General features: G+C 36.6%; 1 protein-coding gene across 2 annotated transcripts in view; it reads left to right on the forward strand.

The window, feature by feature from the left end:
• LOC145690110 (non-specific serine/threonine protein kinase Cdc7-like) overlaps positions 1 to 15,063 on the forward strand; it is a 32,355-nt gene extending 17,292 nt beyond the window's left edge. For both annotated transcript variants that reach the window (XM_081764687.1, XM_081764688.1), the window contains exons 5-9: positions 1,248 to 1,390; positions 4,430 to 4,556; positions 8,404 to 8,944; positions 11,367 to 11,516; positions 14,437 to 15,063. In XM_081764687.1, the coding sequence (XP_081620813.1) occupies positions 1,248 to 1,390; positions 4,430 to 4,556; positions 8,404 to 8,944; positions 11,367 to 11,516; positions 14,437 to 14,798 (1,323 nt within the window). In that variant the 3' untranslated portion in view covers positions 14,799 to 15,063. The remainder of the gene's footprint in view (positions 1 to 1,247; positions 1,391 to 4,429; positions 4,557 to 8,403; positions 8,945 to 11,366; positions 11,517 to 14,436) is intronic.
• The last annotated feature ends 1,432 nt before the right edge of the window (positions 15,064 to 16,495 follow it).

Below are 16,495 nucleotides of genomic sequence, written 5' to 3' on the forward strand. Positions count from 1 at the left end.
GAATTTAGGTCTGAATATAATACGAATAATATACGGGAGTGAAACGTGATAACCCACAAATGTGTGCTCATTAAGATTTTACAAACACTTACACTTTTGCGAACATTTTTTTTTGTTTTTTGGTTTAAACCAGTTGGTTTTTTTTGAAAAAACCAGCTGGTTTAAACCTTGGTTTAAACCAGCCAACCCTGATCAGATCACTCGTCAATTCAATACTGAACAACAATGACATGTGAGCAACCATTACAATGATATGTGACAATTCAGGACCATCTTCTCACCATGGTTACAGAAGCAAGCATCCCACAAAGTTACCTCTGCTCAACACCCGTCACAATGGACACAACGACTGACATGGGCAAAGGAACATCGTCATTGGTTGCTCGAAGTATGGAAAAAAAATCTCTTGAACAAATGAATGGAGGTAGCAGTTGGTACACACCAATGGCCGGGTACAAATGCGTTATCAACAACATTAGGCAATGGATCCCTGTGTTACCATCCGTGTACAGCTTAGGCCGGTGGTGGTGATATTCTCGAATGGGGATTGTTCGCATAGGATGAAATAGGACCCTCGGTGCATCTGACAACGTTCCGCACCAACCCAAGTTACATGAACTTGCTGGAAATTCATGTTCACCCCTTTGTTCTCCTCCACTCCTGCAGACGACCTGTACCTGTAGCAAGACAATGCTCCAGCCCATCACTCTAGAATTGTGGGTGATTCTTTCGATGAGAACTCCATGGATGTGAAGATGCTTGCCTATGCACTGAGGAGCCCAAAATTCAGTCCCATTGATCATGTCTGGGAAGCTGTTGGAAGGTATGTGTGTACCTTGGACCTTGCTCGGACCAATCTTCGTGGATTATAAGAGCAATCGTCGATTAATCGTGTCTGTGGAGGAATCGTGGATCAATATGGATTCCAAACGCTTCTGGTGTCTTGTGGAGTTCATGTCACGAAGCATGGTCGCCATCTTAAGAAAAACAGGGGGCTACACGCTACTAGCCTGGTATCTTTAATTTAGTTGCTTATGAGTATAATGTAGACTTACCAGTTCTAGAACTTATTCAGGAAGCTGAAAATATTCTTTCAATTTAAAATACGTTTGTCAGGAAGATACGTTTGTGTTTCAGTTGAATTCATGTCGAATCGTAATGTTTTATGTTTTGCATAGCATATTTAGTTGTTGTTCATCTTTCTTTGAGCTATAGACGCTTATAACAATTGATATCTTATTTTACAGGACTATGTCTGTGAAATGGGTGTAGAGGAAACGAGACTGTACATGAAGAATTTATTTATTGCACTGCAGAGAGTTCATGCATTTGACATTATTCATAGAGATGTTAAACCAAGTAATTTCCTCTACGATCGCCAAAATAAGAAGTAAGTTAATTGTGTTTGTAATCTCATCTTATTAATAAAGAAATAACTGAATTTGAGGAAAATACTTTACTTCCATTACATTTTTTCAACAGGAATCAAAGGAAATACTTAATTTCGTTGACGTAGACTTTTCTGAGTATAAATCGACTACCAGCTGCTGTCTATTGATTTCAAGGAATAAATAGAATGGAGAAAATTTCTTTGAATCGAAAATCCTGCTGCAAATATGCTGAATTATACAACAAATCTTAATCACACATCCCTATATCATTTTATTTGCATAAGTTGAATAAAATTTAATAGTGATAACACCGTCCTTTTATCAGAGGGTTCTGTCTTAGCATTACATGAGTTCCATAGCTGATAAGGAAATATGAGGTGAATATTAATTGTGGCGAGTGGTAACGACTGTGTGTGATTCAGTCAAAAGCAGGAGTGTCGTGAAGAGGAAGAAGGTTCAGAAAGACGAACGACGTGTGTGGATCAAGTGCATTGCATTGTACAACAATGTTTTCAGAGACTTCATGACCAACTTTTCTCCCAAATGAAGGAACAACTTCGCGGGAAGCGCTACGTCACAAGAGAAACAATCATCCGTAATATATGGCGATCCTTGCGGAACATTAACAAAGAGTAATGCACTAACGGTGTACGACGCCTTCCATATGTGTGGCAGAAGGTGATAGAGATGGGAGGCAATTACATTAAAAGGATTGTAACAGGTATACTTCTGCGCATAAAGCCAGGCATGATGTATAATAACGTTGCCTTTATTTTTTATCCAGTATCATACTTGCAGCAGTTTTGTTTCACATACAACTTACAAATAAAACAAAACTTTTTTACCGAGCCTTTTCCTATTCAAATAACTCTTCAGAGTCAAAGAAAGCTGGAATCACCACTTGAATGCACATTCAGGAATGTTTATGTCGACGAAATTAAATGGTTATTACTGTTAATTTTTATTATAATTTTAGTGTTCGTTCTAAGGTTCAGTGACGATACAATTCTCTGTTACGTTGAAATAAAATTATGGTTAGACTTGCAGAGATTTCACTGAAATTTGTAACTCATCAGTTTAGTCGTCTTGCGAAAAGCAGGAACTTCCTTGAGTACTATTTTCCAGTCTGGTATGGAGCTACATTTCACAGCTTTCTCGTTTTAATGCAGTTTAACTTCCTCTCAGAATTCCTACAATCTTCGAAGTACTGAGAATTTCCAAATTTCAACCGAATGTTACCATATTATTCAACTTTTTCGTATACTTTGGCTTAGGTTTTCCAATATATTGAGTCTACTGTACTACACAATCGCCAGAAACGAAGAATAATACCTCATGCAAATTTGTCATCTTAGTTTTTTTTTTTTTTTTCCCTCTTCGCGACATTATTTCTAGCGTTGTTACATTTAACAAATGGGTGGGTTAGCCCTGATCGTGTGGGTAGGGTAGCCAAAACCGATTCCATGAACCAATTGCCATATGAATATCAGAAATGGTTACAGTGGAAAAGACCAAAAATTACTCAATGATGAATATATTGTAGTTAAAGCGAGTCAGCCGTTTGATACGACCTTCTTGTATACTTCGGCCGCCTTTACTCCTAGTATTCTCAGGTACGTATTTGAGAGGGTGAGAAGAACCCCTGAGCCACGTTTTTAACGAGAGAATAAATCCAAATCGAACCCGAGCCTTAACAACCTTGCTACTATGGCCCTATGTGTTTCACGGTGCCACTAGTATTTCAATATTAGAGTTCATTTGATAGGAATAATTGCTAAGTTATATTTAGAAGTAGTTGGAGAGTAAATTTAATAAAGAACCCATGTTAGTATCTCTAATATTTCTGTGATTCTCAAAAGGCTTGGAATGAAACTAGGGATCCTTCTTCGTATCAGAAGGATCGCTCTAATACTGAGATACTGCCACTTCCATCTCGTCTTTAAATTGATTCAGTGCATTTAGTAATCATTGACAAGAAGATGAACAAATAGTTGGGAAATTGATGTTTTTCAACTTTAGGTGTCCTGTCGAGTGTCGTAAGTTACAGTGTCTTTATATTGCAAGTGTATAATAGTAGTTTCCAATGTTGTTTACATTGTTCCCTTCCTTGTGAACCCTCAAGTATACAGGGTTCACACTGACTTTCTAAGTTAGGAAAAGCATAACGAGTCAGGGAAATGTTTCAAAATATGCTGTGAGGGAAATTGCTGTTTCAGGTTTTTTTTTTTTTTTTTTTTTTTTTTTTTTTTTTTTTTTTTTTTTTTCCACAAGATATGAGAAACACCACAAATAATTAAGACAGATTCATATGATGATAACAAAAAGGTTGAAAAGAGAAGATTATCTTTAGAAATACACGTGGAACGTCCAAAGGAGTTAAAACCCAAGCTTTGAAGGAAAAAGAACAAATTAAATAAAAAAAGTTCAAATTCAACTGGAAATAAGCTAGGTTTGTTGATTGTAAATAACAGGGAGATTGTAGATAATCAAATTATACATGTTTTTAAGTGTGTTCAGAATGCAAAGATATTAAAGTTATCGTTAGGTTTAATAATTGTTCGATACTAGTATTAGATTGTATTTCGAATACAGAAAGTTTGACTTCCTGTCAATATACGCAAGAAAATATTTACAGTAAAAAAAGCAAGCTTATACATAAATGATAGTGCTTGCGGTGTCATGGGCCAGGAAAAATTTACTTAATCATGACAGAGCAGCTTTGTTCTGGATGGAAACACAGTTCGTACTCAGTAGTTATTTTATATTTGTGCGGTATGTAATTGAAGCCTCTTTGTTACAACATTCGTAATATTTGTAATTACGAATTTACTTTATTTCTGCCAGTAGCTTGCACCCCCTCTCCCCGTAACTCGCTCTTGATGCCCATCCAGTGGGGTGCACCTCCTCAAGTTAGGAACCACAGTATAATAATTAATAATATTTGAAATGTGAAACAAGAATGTCATTCTTACAGATATATCTAATACAAACTTATAGAAAGTGTGTTGTGATTTCATTAATGTAATTTTGTGTTGTAGGTTTTTACTAGTAGATTTTGGATTAGCTCAAGTATCCACACCGACATCTACCAGGTGGACTCCCCAGAGTGTGGCGAACAAATTCAAAAAACGCAAATTAGACGAGGACAGTGAGAACAACAATGCTGTAAGTCCATTGTATTTTATTGTGTGTTCTGACAAGACTTTAATATATATATATATATTTAGTGCAAAGCGCTAATGAAATGTAGGAAAGCTCTTTATTGGAGCAGATGGAATTGCTCTTTATTCAAAATGTGCACTAACCATGAAACCGTTAAACGTTACATACTGCAATTTGATTTTAATTGTTGTCCCGTCCCTCACAGACTAGTGGATGCCGGACCAGGTTAGCATTCGGGAAAACGAATGTGTCGACACAGCAGCCAAGAACACTGCGTTGGCAGATGTTGCATTGGAACATACTCGTGCTCGTATATCCGTAGTTTTGTTCGACGTATGAATTCTCACTGGCAAGCGGATTGGAACCAGGCCAATAGAAATAAGTTTCACCCTGTATAACCTACTGTGGGAAATTGACAGATGTGGTCGCGTCATATACTAGTCGTCAAGATGAAGTGATCATTCCTCGACTGTATATCAGACACTCATCTCACATATTTCTATCTAGTGTGTTGCGCTTGCTGACCGTATTGTGAAGATTGTATCGTCCCAAGAGTATTCGGCACATTCGTGTAAAATGCCCGGAATACTCAGACCCCAGAGATCATTTAGGACTGTCTAAACATCCAATGAGATTATGGGGTATAATGCGGTATTAAGTGAACGTATCTCCACATTTGTTGGTGAGATTGGAATAGTTGACGTGCTCTGAGATTTTGTCTTTTTACATTTTTTCTGTTATGTATTACAGTGAAACCTCTCTAAAGCGGACAGCCGTGGGGAATCAAAAATTGTCCGCTATAGAGAGGTGTCCGCCTTAGAGAGGTTTCAATATTTTCTTACATAAATTAATAAACAAGGTGGTATGCAATTAGAAGAAAACATTTTTGCATGAATCACGTATTTATAAATATTACCAAAATGTTACTGTACCTGCATTATCTTGCGCCATCCAACTCGAGGCACAACATGGGAATAAGATGTTCTCTGCATTTTACACTTACCGCTACTTACTACGTTTTCGGTGTGTTGCTTTAATTTGTGAGTTAATTGCAGTCCAGCAATGACTTATTTAAAAAATCAATATGCGTACCCGTGGTCAAGAATACCAAACTTGTCTTATGTTTGGTTAGAGATCCAGCGGGACAGTAGAATGATGTGTCATTCCAAACAGTAGGCAACTGTCAATCACTTTTTTTCTGAAGCAGGTTGAGTAGGAGTGGAATGCAAGCAAAGGATATAAGGGTGTTGTGAAACAGATACCCTTTCTCTGGGTTGCTGAACAGACAGCTGAGGAGGCAAAATGTTGTCACACCCACATGTTCTTCCTTGGTGACATACGTATGAATTACTGAAAGTGTATTTTTACTGCACTTTCAACTTGTTTCTAGAGAAAGTGTCCGTAATACGGAGGTAAATAATACTTATAAAAGACAAGAAAGACTGTCCGTGTCCGTACTAGAGAGTGTCCGTTTTAGAGAGGTTTGCCAATATGTTTTTTTCTATTACAGTGTTTGGGGATTACAAAGTATGTCCGTTATGGGAGGTGTCCGCTTTATAGAGGTGTCCGTTAGTAGAGGTTTCACTGTACTATATTGGAGTTATTTTCTAATTGTGTATTACTATTTATTGTTTAGTTAGCCTTTTCGTGACCTCTGTTTTAATTTTCATACCTTTGATTCGTTTTCTTCAATTTTTGGAACTTTGAGAACTACACAATTTGTAGAACATATATGAGAACTACACTTTTTTTTCTCTGTAACATCGTGTCTGTGGGTTTTTCTCGGTATACTTGTTTCCTCCCACATCTCATTCCACCAATTCTCTTTAATATCATTTACTTTCCTTAATTATCCATCTTCCTTAGCGTAAAGGACATAATCGTGGAACGTTATGAAACATTCAGTTTTTACTCATTCAAATATCCATTCTTAGAACGCCTGGCTTTTAATTTCTTCTGGAAATAAATTTAGTTCATAGTTGAAATATTTAGACTAACAATTGAACAAGCAATTAATTTTCCAGGAATTGCGGGTTTTTTTTTTTTTTTTTTTTTTTTTTTTTTTTTTTTTTTCATATTGTGCTCTTAAACTTGTAAAACTAGTTTTATCTAGACCTTTAGACAACTAATATCATGAATGGAAACCATATTTCTTCTTCTTCTTCTTCTTCTTCTTCTTCTTCTTCTTCTTATTATTATTATTATTATTATTATTATTATTATTATTATTATTACAAGATGCCAAAAAAGTTCTTGCCGTTCTAGAGCAGTGATAAACAAATAGCAATATAGTGAACGATACGTACCTTTAGGTTTCTAAGTAATCTCCATCAGCATCCAACACCTTTTGCCAACGTTTCTGCAGCTGCACAATACCCTTATGATAAAACTCGGCGATCGTGGATGAAAAGAAGTCTGTGAGTGCGTTCCGCGCACGTCTCTCTCATTTGCGAGGGATCTCCCACGGAGGTGATTGTTGAGGAAATAAAACAGGTGCCTGTTAGCGCAAGGTCCCGTGAATATGGTGCATAGCACAGTGTCTCCCAGCCAAGTTGCTGAAAGGTATCCCGGGTCCTCTTTACCACATGTAGCTTGGCATTGTTGTGCAGAAATGGCTACTCTTGTAATTCACCAATGCCGGCTTCTTCTGCTGCAATACATGATGCACCCTTTGTAACTGCTGAGAGTAGAGGTCAGTAGTGATGGTCTTACCAGGTGAAAGGAGCTCGTAATGCACCACTTGCCGACGATTCCACCATACAAAAGCATAACCTTTCGTGGGTGCACAAGTGGTTGTGTGTGAAGAGCAGGTCACGTGGCGACAATGTCTGGTACGCTTGAGAATGTCATAGAGGACCCACTTTTCGTTACCAGTGAGCAAGCGATCAAAGATAGATGTGTTCAGATGTCGAGTAAGCGAGGATAAACAGGCTGTCACTCTTTGTTCCTTGTTAGCTACCGACAGTGTGTGAGGTACTCGCTTGCTTAACTTGTTTGACTTTCCTATCCCATGCAAGTGCAGTTGGCTGTGTCAGTGGTAACATGGAACCTTTCTGCAAGTATTGCACGTTGGATCACTGTCCTCGATAGCTGCTTTCAGAGCCTCGTCATTCAATACATGTGGTCGTCAACTGCGAGATTCATTTGAAAGGCTTTCATCTCCCGAACGGAATTCCTGGCTATGCGAGCGTTCATTGCATTCTCCCCAAGTGCCTGCCGCATGCGGAGACTTGATGCGGTAACTGATAGGTCCAGTTTAAATTTATACAATAAACACACCCGGACAAGCTTCTTCGATACTTCTATTTGTCTTCGACACTAGACAAATTATGTGCGCAGCGTGTCTGTATTACTGAAGGTCGATAGTGAGACTAACTTCCAATCGCTTGGTAGGCACGTGCATCATTTAGTTCCCTCTCTCTGAGCGCATGATTAATGTGACGTCAAAAACGGCCAGAATATTTTTTTTACCTTGTATTATTATATTTTGGGTTGCTTTAATAATAAGTAGTTTCTGATGCACTTTCTTGTATCTTAGTCTTTATCAGATTATTCTTTCACCCCTTCGATAACATGATAGTTACTAAATTTTTCTCTCAACAAGAAAATTATTCTAGTTAAAAATAATAACTTTGTTTGAAACTTGAAACAACACAATTCGTAGTTTAACCATCCGTAAGTGTATCCATGTAGTATCCTGCTTGTAGATCCAGATCTGAGAATTTTCTGTCTGTATGTATGTAGTATGTTTGTTTTATAGAGTTCAAGAAATTTCCTATTGAAATAACCTTCCTTTTCTTGTAACCTTTGAAATACCTAATAATCAGCTTAACTATTTGTCTTTTCTCAGGTAAATAAGAAGCAACATGAGCCAAATAGCAAAAAGCAGAGACATGCTCTGATGCCAAGAATTAACAATGAAGAAAACGTACTTCAGTCTAAGAAACCACCTTTCCAGTCACTGAATGTGGGACAAAGTACTTTGAAAACTATGAATGAACGTCAGCCTTTAAGTGCCTTGTCATCTTCAAATTTAAAAAATAATTCCGGAGCTAATACAACAATGGAAAAGTTTCAGATTTTGGCTCCGAAGCCACTTACTTCAATTGCAGATAGATTTGGTTCAAGTTTTGTTCGAGTCCAGAATTCTCAGGTGAAGTCTCATGTTCAGAGTACTGACCTTCAGAAACCATCCTCTCAAGTGATGTTCACAAAACCAACAAATTTTAATATGACTAAAAGACAATCGGTAGTAGACAATTGCAAATGCTATGGGAAGGCAAGTGTGTGTACGCAGTGCATGGAAAGAAAGATCCCGGTTGCTCCACGTGCTGGCACTCCAGGATTTCGACCACCGGAAGTCCTTCTGAAGTATCCCAAACAAACAACAGGTAACGTACCAAGAGTGGTTGCATAACGCGACTTTTTTCATCACACGTTTTTACGAATTGGCAATAGGTTCGCCAATAATAATCAAATAAAAGCAGTATAATGGGCAGATGGAAAGTTCAGTCGAATCGTCGAATATTGCTTTGTAATATGATGAGATTAACTACAGTTAAAGAATGAGGGTACGGTTTTGTGCGAGGTGTTAGTGGTTCAATAATGCTGCGCAACATGATGTCCTTGCTTTTCTCGGAATCTCCAATTTTCTCCTACATTCTGATTCCATAAATTCCTTACGTATCTCAAATGGGAATATCTACCTGGTGCAGATGGACTGTATCATCCATTGGTACTGGTAATGTATGGTGCCCCTCTTCGGTAAAATGAGGTAGATAGGGCCTGATACCTTGTCCTTCCTACCATGGGAGGGAGGCCTTTGGGATACCTCTCAAATGGGCGAGTACGTCGGGCTTTGGGTCCGGGAGATGGTTGGTTGGACGTCTGCGCATTGTTTCTTGGAGATTGTTGGATGACAAGTAGGTGGGCAGAGACAGGATTCGAACTCCTTCCCTGATCACGCTGGGCTTCCTGGTTTGGGTTAGACTCTTGCAGGTTGTAGTCACACCAGGGATTCACTAATTTAGAGTTGTGTTCAAGGGAAAGATGAGCTTGCCTTATAGCGTTCGGGTGTCATCACTCCGTAGGACCCCACTCGTTAGGGGAGCAAATTAGTCCGTGAGAGATAGTGCAGTTAGATGACTGCGGATCTGACAGTTTAGTGGAGTCGTTCTGAAGTGTCACTTAGTAGTCTGACCACACTTAAAAGACCGGTCCATAAGAAGGTTACCCTCGATAGTGACCAGAACGAGTGCCAGCAGACACTTCCCTTACTACCTTCATTCTATCAGTTCTTCCACCCAGTGTTGAATTCAGGCATGCCTTACGGATGAGGGTGCGCCCTCATTGAGTGAATGAAAAGGTAGTATACTTTTTCTCGCCTATACAACAGTGATGTTGTTAAACTGGTTTCTCAGTCCTGGATTTTCAAAAGGTTTCCTTTAGAAAAAACTGAATTAAACTTCTACGTTTGCCATCATTCTACGGATAAGTCAAGTAATTTCAGCACTACGGTGACAACCTGAATGCAGGATTTTAAAACTTCGGTTCCAAACAATATGGCTGCAAGGCAAAGAAACCATAAAGTCAGCATATAATTCACATTTATAAGTTTCTTCTTTCGAAAATTTATGCAAAAATTGCAATTCTTTATTTGATTATAATATTCGTAAATCAACTCAAAACATAACCATTTCTCATGTAGCACACTTGTTTGGAACTCACCGCAAACAAATGACACCGGAAGTACGTCAACATTACGTCCATTGCATTCGTTTCTTTTGGGCTATAGGACATAATCGCAGAACATTAAACTAATTATTTTTAAATATTGGGAATGACTGCGCACGGAAGTTAGTTATAAATGAAGTGAAAATAAAAGTCTTCCACTGATGGTTTCCAAAAGAAAAAAGAAAAAAAAATCTATAACACCTAATATTTCGTTTGATGACCCGTGACGCTGGACAGCCATAGGCAGAAGGATGGAGGAAAATATTTGTAATATGAAGAGGCTACTTCTCTGACTATGTCTGACGTCACAAGACCAGACGAGGTAGTAGGTTTCAGATATTGGGATATTCTTATTTCATTTTCATGCACAGTGATAAAGCTGACAACAGTTTGTCAAGAACATTTTTAAGGTATAAGAAAAAATGTTTGTCAGGTTTCAAAATATTTCTTGATTTTTTTTTTTTTTTTTTTTTTTTTTCCTTTCTTTATATCCACGCAGATACAAGATATGTCTTGAACTACTGTTAGATCAACCGAGTACATATTTATGTTGTTGCTTGTAGCTTCGCCTGTGATCATTTTGTGTTTTACTTTGATCAGCTTTTCTTAGACACTCGAGCTAAAGCTGAGGATAGTACCGTGCGTAACATGCAGCTCTCATATTTCTTTGTTCAGAAGAGTGGTTGTTAGAGGTTATAAGAGAAAGATGTAGCTCATGTAAGGTTAACAGAGAAACAAGAAAATATAAAAGAAGACACTTAGCTAATAATAACTGAAATTAATATATACTCATTTTCATTATAGTCTGTTAAATTTAGTTTCTAGTAATAAAATCTCCTCGTATTCTATAGGTTGTGTAACACAGTATCTTTAGGAGTCCATCTCTCAGTTCTTAATGGCGGCTTTAAGTATGAGGCACCTCCCCGTAAACACTTTTCATTTTGAATTTAGGCTTGCATTGATTCAATTCAGACAGTATTACTGAGAATCCATATTTTAAGAATCATCAGCGTGAAAGATAATTTTTATTAACTACTTTTTTCTTTTAATGCTGAAGTACTTTAACTTTTCTTTTTTCAGCTGTTGATATGTGGGCTGCTGGTGTGATATTTCTCTGCATTTTAAGTGGTTCGTATCCTTTCTTCCGAGCTCCTGATGATGTTACTGGATTGGCCGAAATAATGACAATTTTTGGATCTCATAAAGTGAAGGAAGCTGCATTGAAATTGGGTTAGTAGTTGCTGTCTTTTATTGTTTATTGGTTCATAGTTCCAAATCTTATTACTGATATTATTTTCTTCTGGAGCCTTTCTGTTTCAACTGTGCCTCTTCTGGCGCCACTGTTGATGTGTGTGTTCCTGTACCTCCTTCGAAGCAGGAGGGACAAGTTGCTGCGGCCGAGATCTTTCAAGTGTTAGGTGCGGTGCTACAATGAATTATTTCACGGACTTCGCTGTGCTCTGCCTTATTAGCCGTTCTAAGTAGCCTACGGCCTTTACTCGTCAAGACCAAAAGACTGAATGACAAATTAGCTACACAGTTGAGATCATTAATTTCTTTTCCCTAAGCAAAAGGAGGGTTTTCTCCGTCAGAGGGCGGCAGGGGTGGTGCCGAAGTATAATTCGCATATTTTCCGAGGGCATATCTGATACAGACAGGCTTTAAGAGACAAATCAAAATGTAGAAGTTTCCAACTCTTAACCCTAATATGACGAAATTCAATACTTTAATTGCTGTTAAGTCACTGATTAAGTCAAGAAAGAAAGGAGAGGAATGGAATTTGTAGTCGAATGATCCACGGCAGCGTTTCTTAAACTTTGGTCTGCAGACTGGAAGTGGTCTTTGAGGGTTATCCTTGTGTTCTGTTAGATTCAGCATTAGTATAGAGAAAACAGAAAAAATGAAGTTCAACTTAATTGCGTATCATTTACTATAGTTGAGAATAACAGATTATATAAACATTTTTTCCCTCGCGGAGGACTGGCATTTTATGACATTTATTGCCCTACTACTATTTACAATATTCTTGATAGCTGTAAGTTATATATAAACTTAATGTGTATTTTATATATAAGTGGATGAATGGATGTTCCAGCATAGCTTGAACATCTCGAGCAATTTTAACAAATGTTGCACACAAATGACTTTAAAAAAGTACTGTGGGGATAAGACAATCTTAAGGGTGAGAAGGGGATCACGTTTAACAACAACTATCATATTAGGCAGCATTTTTGTTAATTAAAACAGTTGGTTGCCTACACAACAGAGGTAGTATGTATCCTACGGGAGGAAGGAGTTTAAATAATAATATTTTCTATAAACTTATGCACTATGTGCGAAGAACGGACATTTCAAATAGAGCAACGCTGAAGGTGTTGCTCGCCGTTACTTGTTCTACTCTGTTCTGTATTTTCGCTTTATTTTGCATAAACATTACTCTTCCTGTGTGAAGTACGGGCATTTTAGCTAGTAGTGGTGTAAAATAAATGGAATTTGAGTTAACAGTGAAGTATATTGTTATATGCTTATCCGAATTGAATAAGATTAGGATGTCTGGAGAATACTTTGACTAATGAAAGTGTTTCTAACTCGAAAATAGTTTGAGAAACGCTGGTCCACTCTACTTAAAATAATTAAATCATGATAATTACAAACGATAGAATTATGTATCATTTGATTTATGGCAAGATCTTGTTTTATAAGTTGAATTAAGAAAATTGGAGTATATTGAATTATAAGTAGTGAATAATTTCATGAAGAAATATTAGTAGTCAGTAATATAATTTGGAATAATATATGTGGTTTATTTTCTTACTAAAAACAAGATATTTGTGATATTAATGTTTGCTCATTCATAAAGAAACTATTGTTATTCTTTTAAGTATGAATTTTATATATTAAGTTACCGTTCACTCGTGTAATAGTCGCACATTTTGTACCAATTTTTTGATACGAAAATCCAACTGCGACTATTCCGCGAGCATTGAATCTTGATACATATAGCATTGTGTCAACATAAAAAGTAAAATATAGCCTACATACGGTAAAATATTAAATCTTGTAAAAATGAAACTCGTAATTTTCCGATTCGTGGGAGACAAAAAAAAAAAAAAAAAGTTGTATTTGCATGGCACAATAGAATGATATATTTACATAATTAGGTAACACATAACAACTACGTGACACCACAAAGAAGAAACACATACGTACTAGTGTCAGAGCTGTCCATATGCGAAAAGTACTATTCACTTTCATCCGAAGTTTTACTGTCTGTTATATCTGAGTCTGACGAATCTGGGTAACTGTTCCACAGAGCATCTTCACTTTTGTGCAAAGCATTGAATATGCCGGTCATTTTGAAGCTTTTTGATACAGTGTCAGATGTTATCGAAGACCAACTCTGTACTATCCACTTGCATAAAAGTTCAAGAGATGTACGCTTTATTTTCCCACTGAGTATTTTCTCTTTGTTGCTGTTGTCGAAGAAAGTCTCGTTCACAAAGACAAAAATCCCGTAGACTGCGAGTTTTATGCGCGGAAATTTTTTGGTGAATGTTTCTACTTCAAACTTAAGGTGCGACTATTACGCGAGTAAACACGGTAATTAAGAAAACTGGATTCTACCTCGTAAATATGTCAGTAATAATCAATTTCTGCTTAGCGTTAGTTAGGATTAGATAGAAACCTTCAAAGCTATGGAAATAATTGAATTCACGAACTGATTTGGAAGAACCTTGAATTACATATTACCTTCTTGCATTTTGACAACTCTGCTTCTCCAAATATTAATACTGTAGCTCAAATTATCACTCGAGTTCATCAGAGAAATAGCACTCAATCAGTTCATTAAAACTTTATGATTATGTGCCATCATCTAACATTAAAATTCAAATATGGAAAGAATTCAGACAAATTTTTCTTAAATTTAACATTTCACTCAACCGGGTTTATTAAGTTATTAAACATTGGGGAATGCTTGTTACTAAGAGAAGTGAAGAATTAGCCGTATGAAATTAGCTAGAGGCAAGTATCAAGCAATATGGTAGTAGGTTATGAAAATACAGTTTATGATTGGCAATAATTTACAAACGTCATGTATTGTTGCTCTGTTATTACATTACAATACTCTTTATTTTATTTTTACTTTTAGGGAGATTAATAACGTGCCAAACGATTAGGAAGCCACTGAATGTAAAGAAATTGTGCGAAAAATTACGAAGAAGGAAACGAAATTACTTGAAAGAAGACAAAATGACTTCTGAAAATTCAGGACAAGAGCCATTGTGTCCTTATTGTAGTCAAAAGATTGATTATGATGGTTGTTTATGTCGTGATTCAGTATTTACTATCAAAAGTAACGTTAATTTGACGGACAGTGATCAATCTGATGAAGTTTTCCCGGATTCTGCTTATGATCTCTTGACCAAGCTGCTGGATCTTGATCCAGATACAAGAATATCAGCTAAAGAAGCTCTTAAGCACCCATTTATAACTGATGAAATTAGAGAATAATTATTTATTGTTTGTTTTATTAATGGGTTTTTGCTCAAAAGGTGAAAGGGAAGGCTGAAACGTACCTCAAATTATCACTGCCTTTTTTTTGACTGATTTATATCAATTATTAGTATTAATTTAACTTTTAAGTTTGATATTTTAATGTGATTTGATGATGGAATTACAGTTGATAGTCAATGTAATTCTCGATAAATTTTTCTTTTCATGGCATGTCAGGATTTTACAGTTTTTTAAAAATAAAGTACTAATTGCAATAAAATTATACACGGTGTATTTCTTTGTAATTCAATTCTAAGTAACAAACTTCGCCTAGTAGCTTATAAGGTGTGAAGGTATTCATAAAATCATATCAACAGTTTCAAAGGGGGGAGGTTAATTTCGCGGTTTAATATTAAGAGGGAAAGTCCAGTGGTTTTCAACTTAATTCCTATCATGACCCGTATTTTATCACATTCTGTTGCAAGCGACCAATTTTAATTTCTGGATTGCAATAAGCTTGTGTGGAAGTTTTAATATACCTACTAGCTGAACCTGCGCTCTCTACACAGCGCATCATTCGCATATATCTCCTTCTCATTTCTCACAATATCTGTAGATGTCCCTTTACAGACACAAGTGAAAGACGTCTTTGTGTATATATATATATATATATATATATAAATCGGCAAGGAGTATCACAAAGGGGAGATTTTTTTCTCTATCTTTCACCGTTTGCAAAATTTAAACCTACTTCCGGTTGGAGTTTCTAAGTCATGTATGACCAGTGTTTTCTCCCTTCTTGCATGCAGTATGTAATAAGCAAATACGTTACATATATAATTAATTATAATGTCTGTTATATATGGTGTTCATTGGACAAAACACTCCAAAAATAAAGATTTATCTTACAAGGTACCTTCGCGAAGTGTCCCCTCGGGATTCATGTAAAACTGATTTAAATGCAAAGTTCTCCATGGCTCGATATGTATTGTACTAATTTTAGCGTCCCATATGGGTAATTTGCATATTTATGAGCCTTGATATATCCGGAATTCATTCATACACTACTATAACGCTCGGTCACAAAACTGCTTTTAATTTCTTTAGATGTAGCTGAACATGAATGTGAGCATATGCAAAACAAATTGGATCAAGTACTGCTTCTCTGACACGGTGGTGTATGAGTTCCGTATATATGAAGGCCCATAAATATGCAAATTACCCGTATGGGCCGCTAAAATTAGTACAATACACTTTGGGCCGCGGAGAACTTTGCATTTAAATCAATTTTAGACGAATCCCGAGGGGACACTTTGTGAATGTACCTCGTTAGACTGGAGAAATGGTTATCCTTCCTTTTTCAGTATTATTTGGCGAGGAAACAAACGCCTGAGGCATATTCAACCCATATATACAACAGTGTGGTGTTGGAATGTATAATGCGTAGGATATGTTGTTTTAGTTTGTTTTTTTTTTTTTTAATTTCAACATTTCCAGTGTACCCGTAAAAATATAATAAAGAAATAATGGCCATATTTTTTAAAGATTCAATTAGAACTGGACAATCTATGCAAAATTTGCAATCGATCAGTGAAAACTTCATCTTTCTAGAGCCTGTAGTTTCCTAGATCATTGTCGAAAGGATTGGCCACAAACATATAGTGTAAAAGAACTCCAAAGATGGCAGCACAATTCATTTGCATTGATTTTGTAGA

The sequence above is a fragment of the Thermobia domestica genome, chromosome 7 (assembly GCF_964235325.1).
Source record: "Thermobia domestica chromosome 7, izTheDome1.hap1.1, whole genome shotgun sequence".
NCBI lineage: Eukaryota > Metazoa > Arthropoda > Insecta > Zygentoma > Lepismatidae > Thermobia > Thermobia domestica.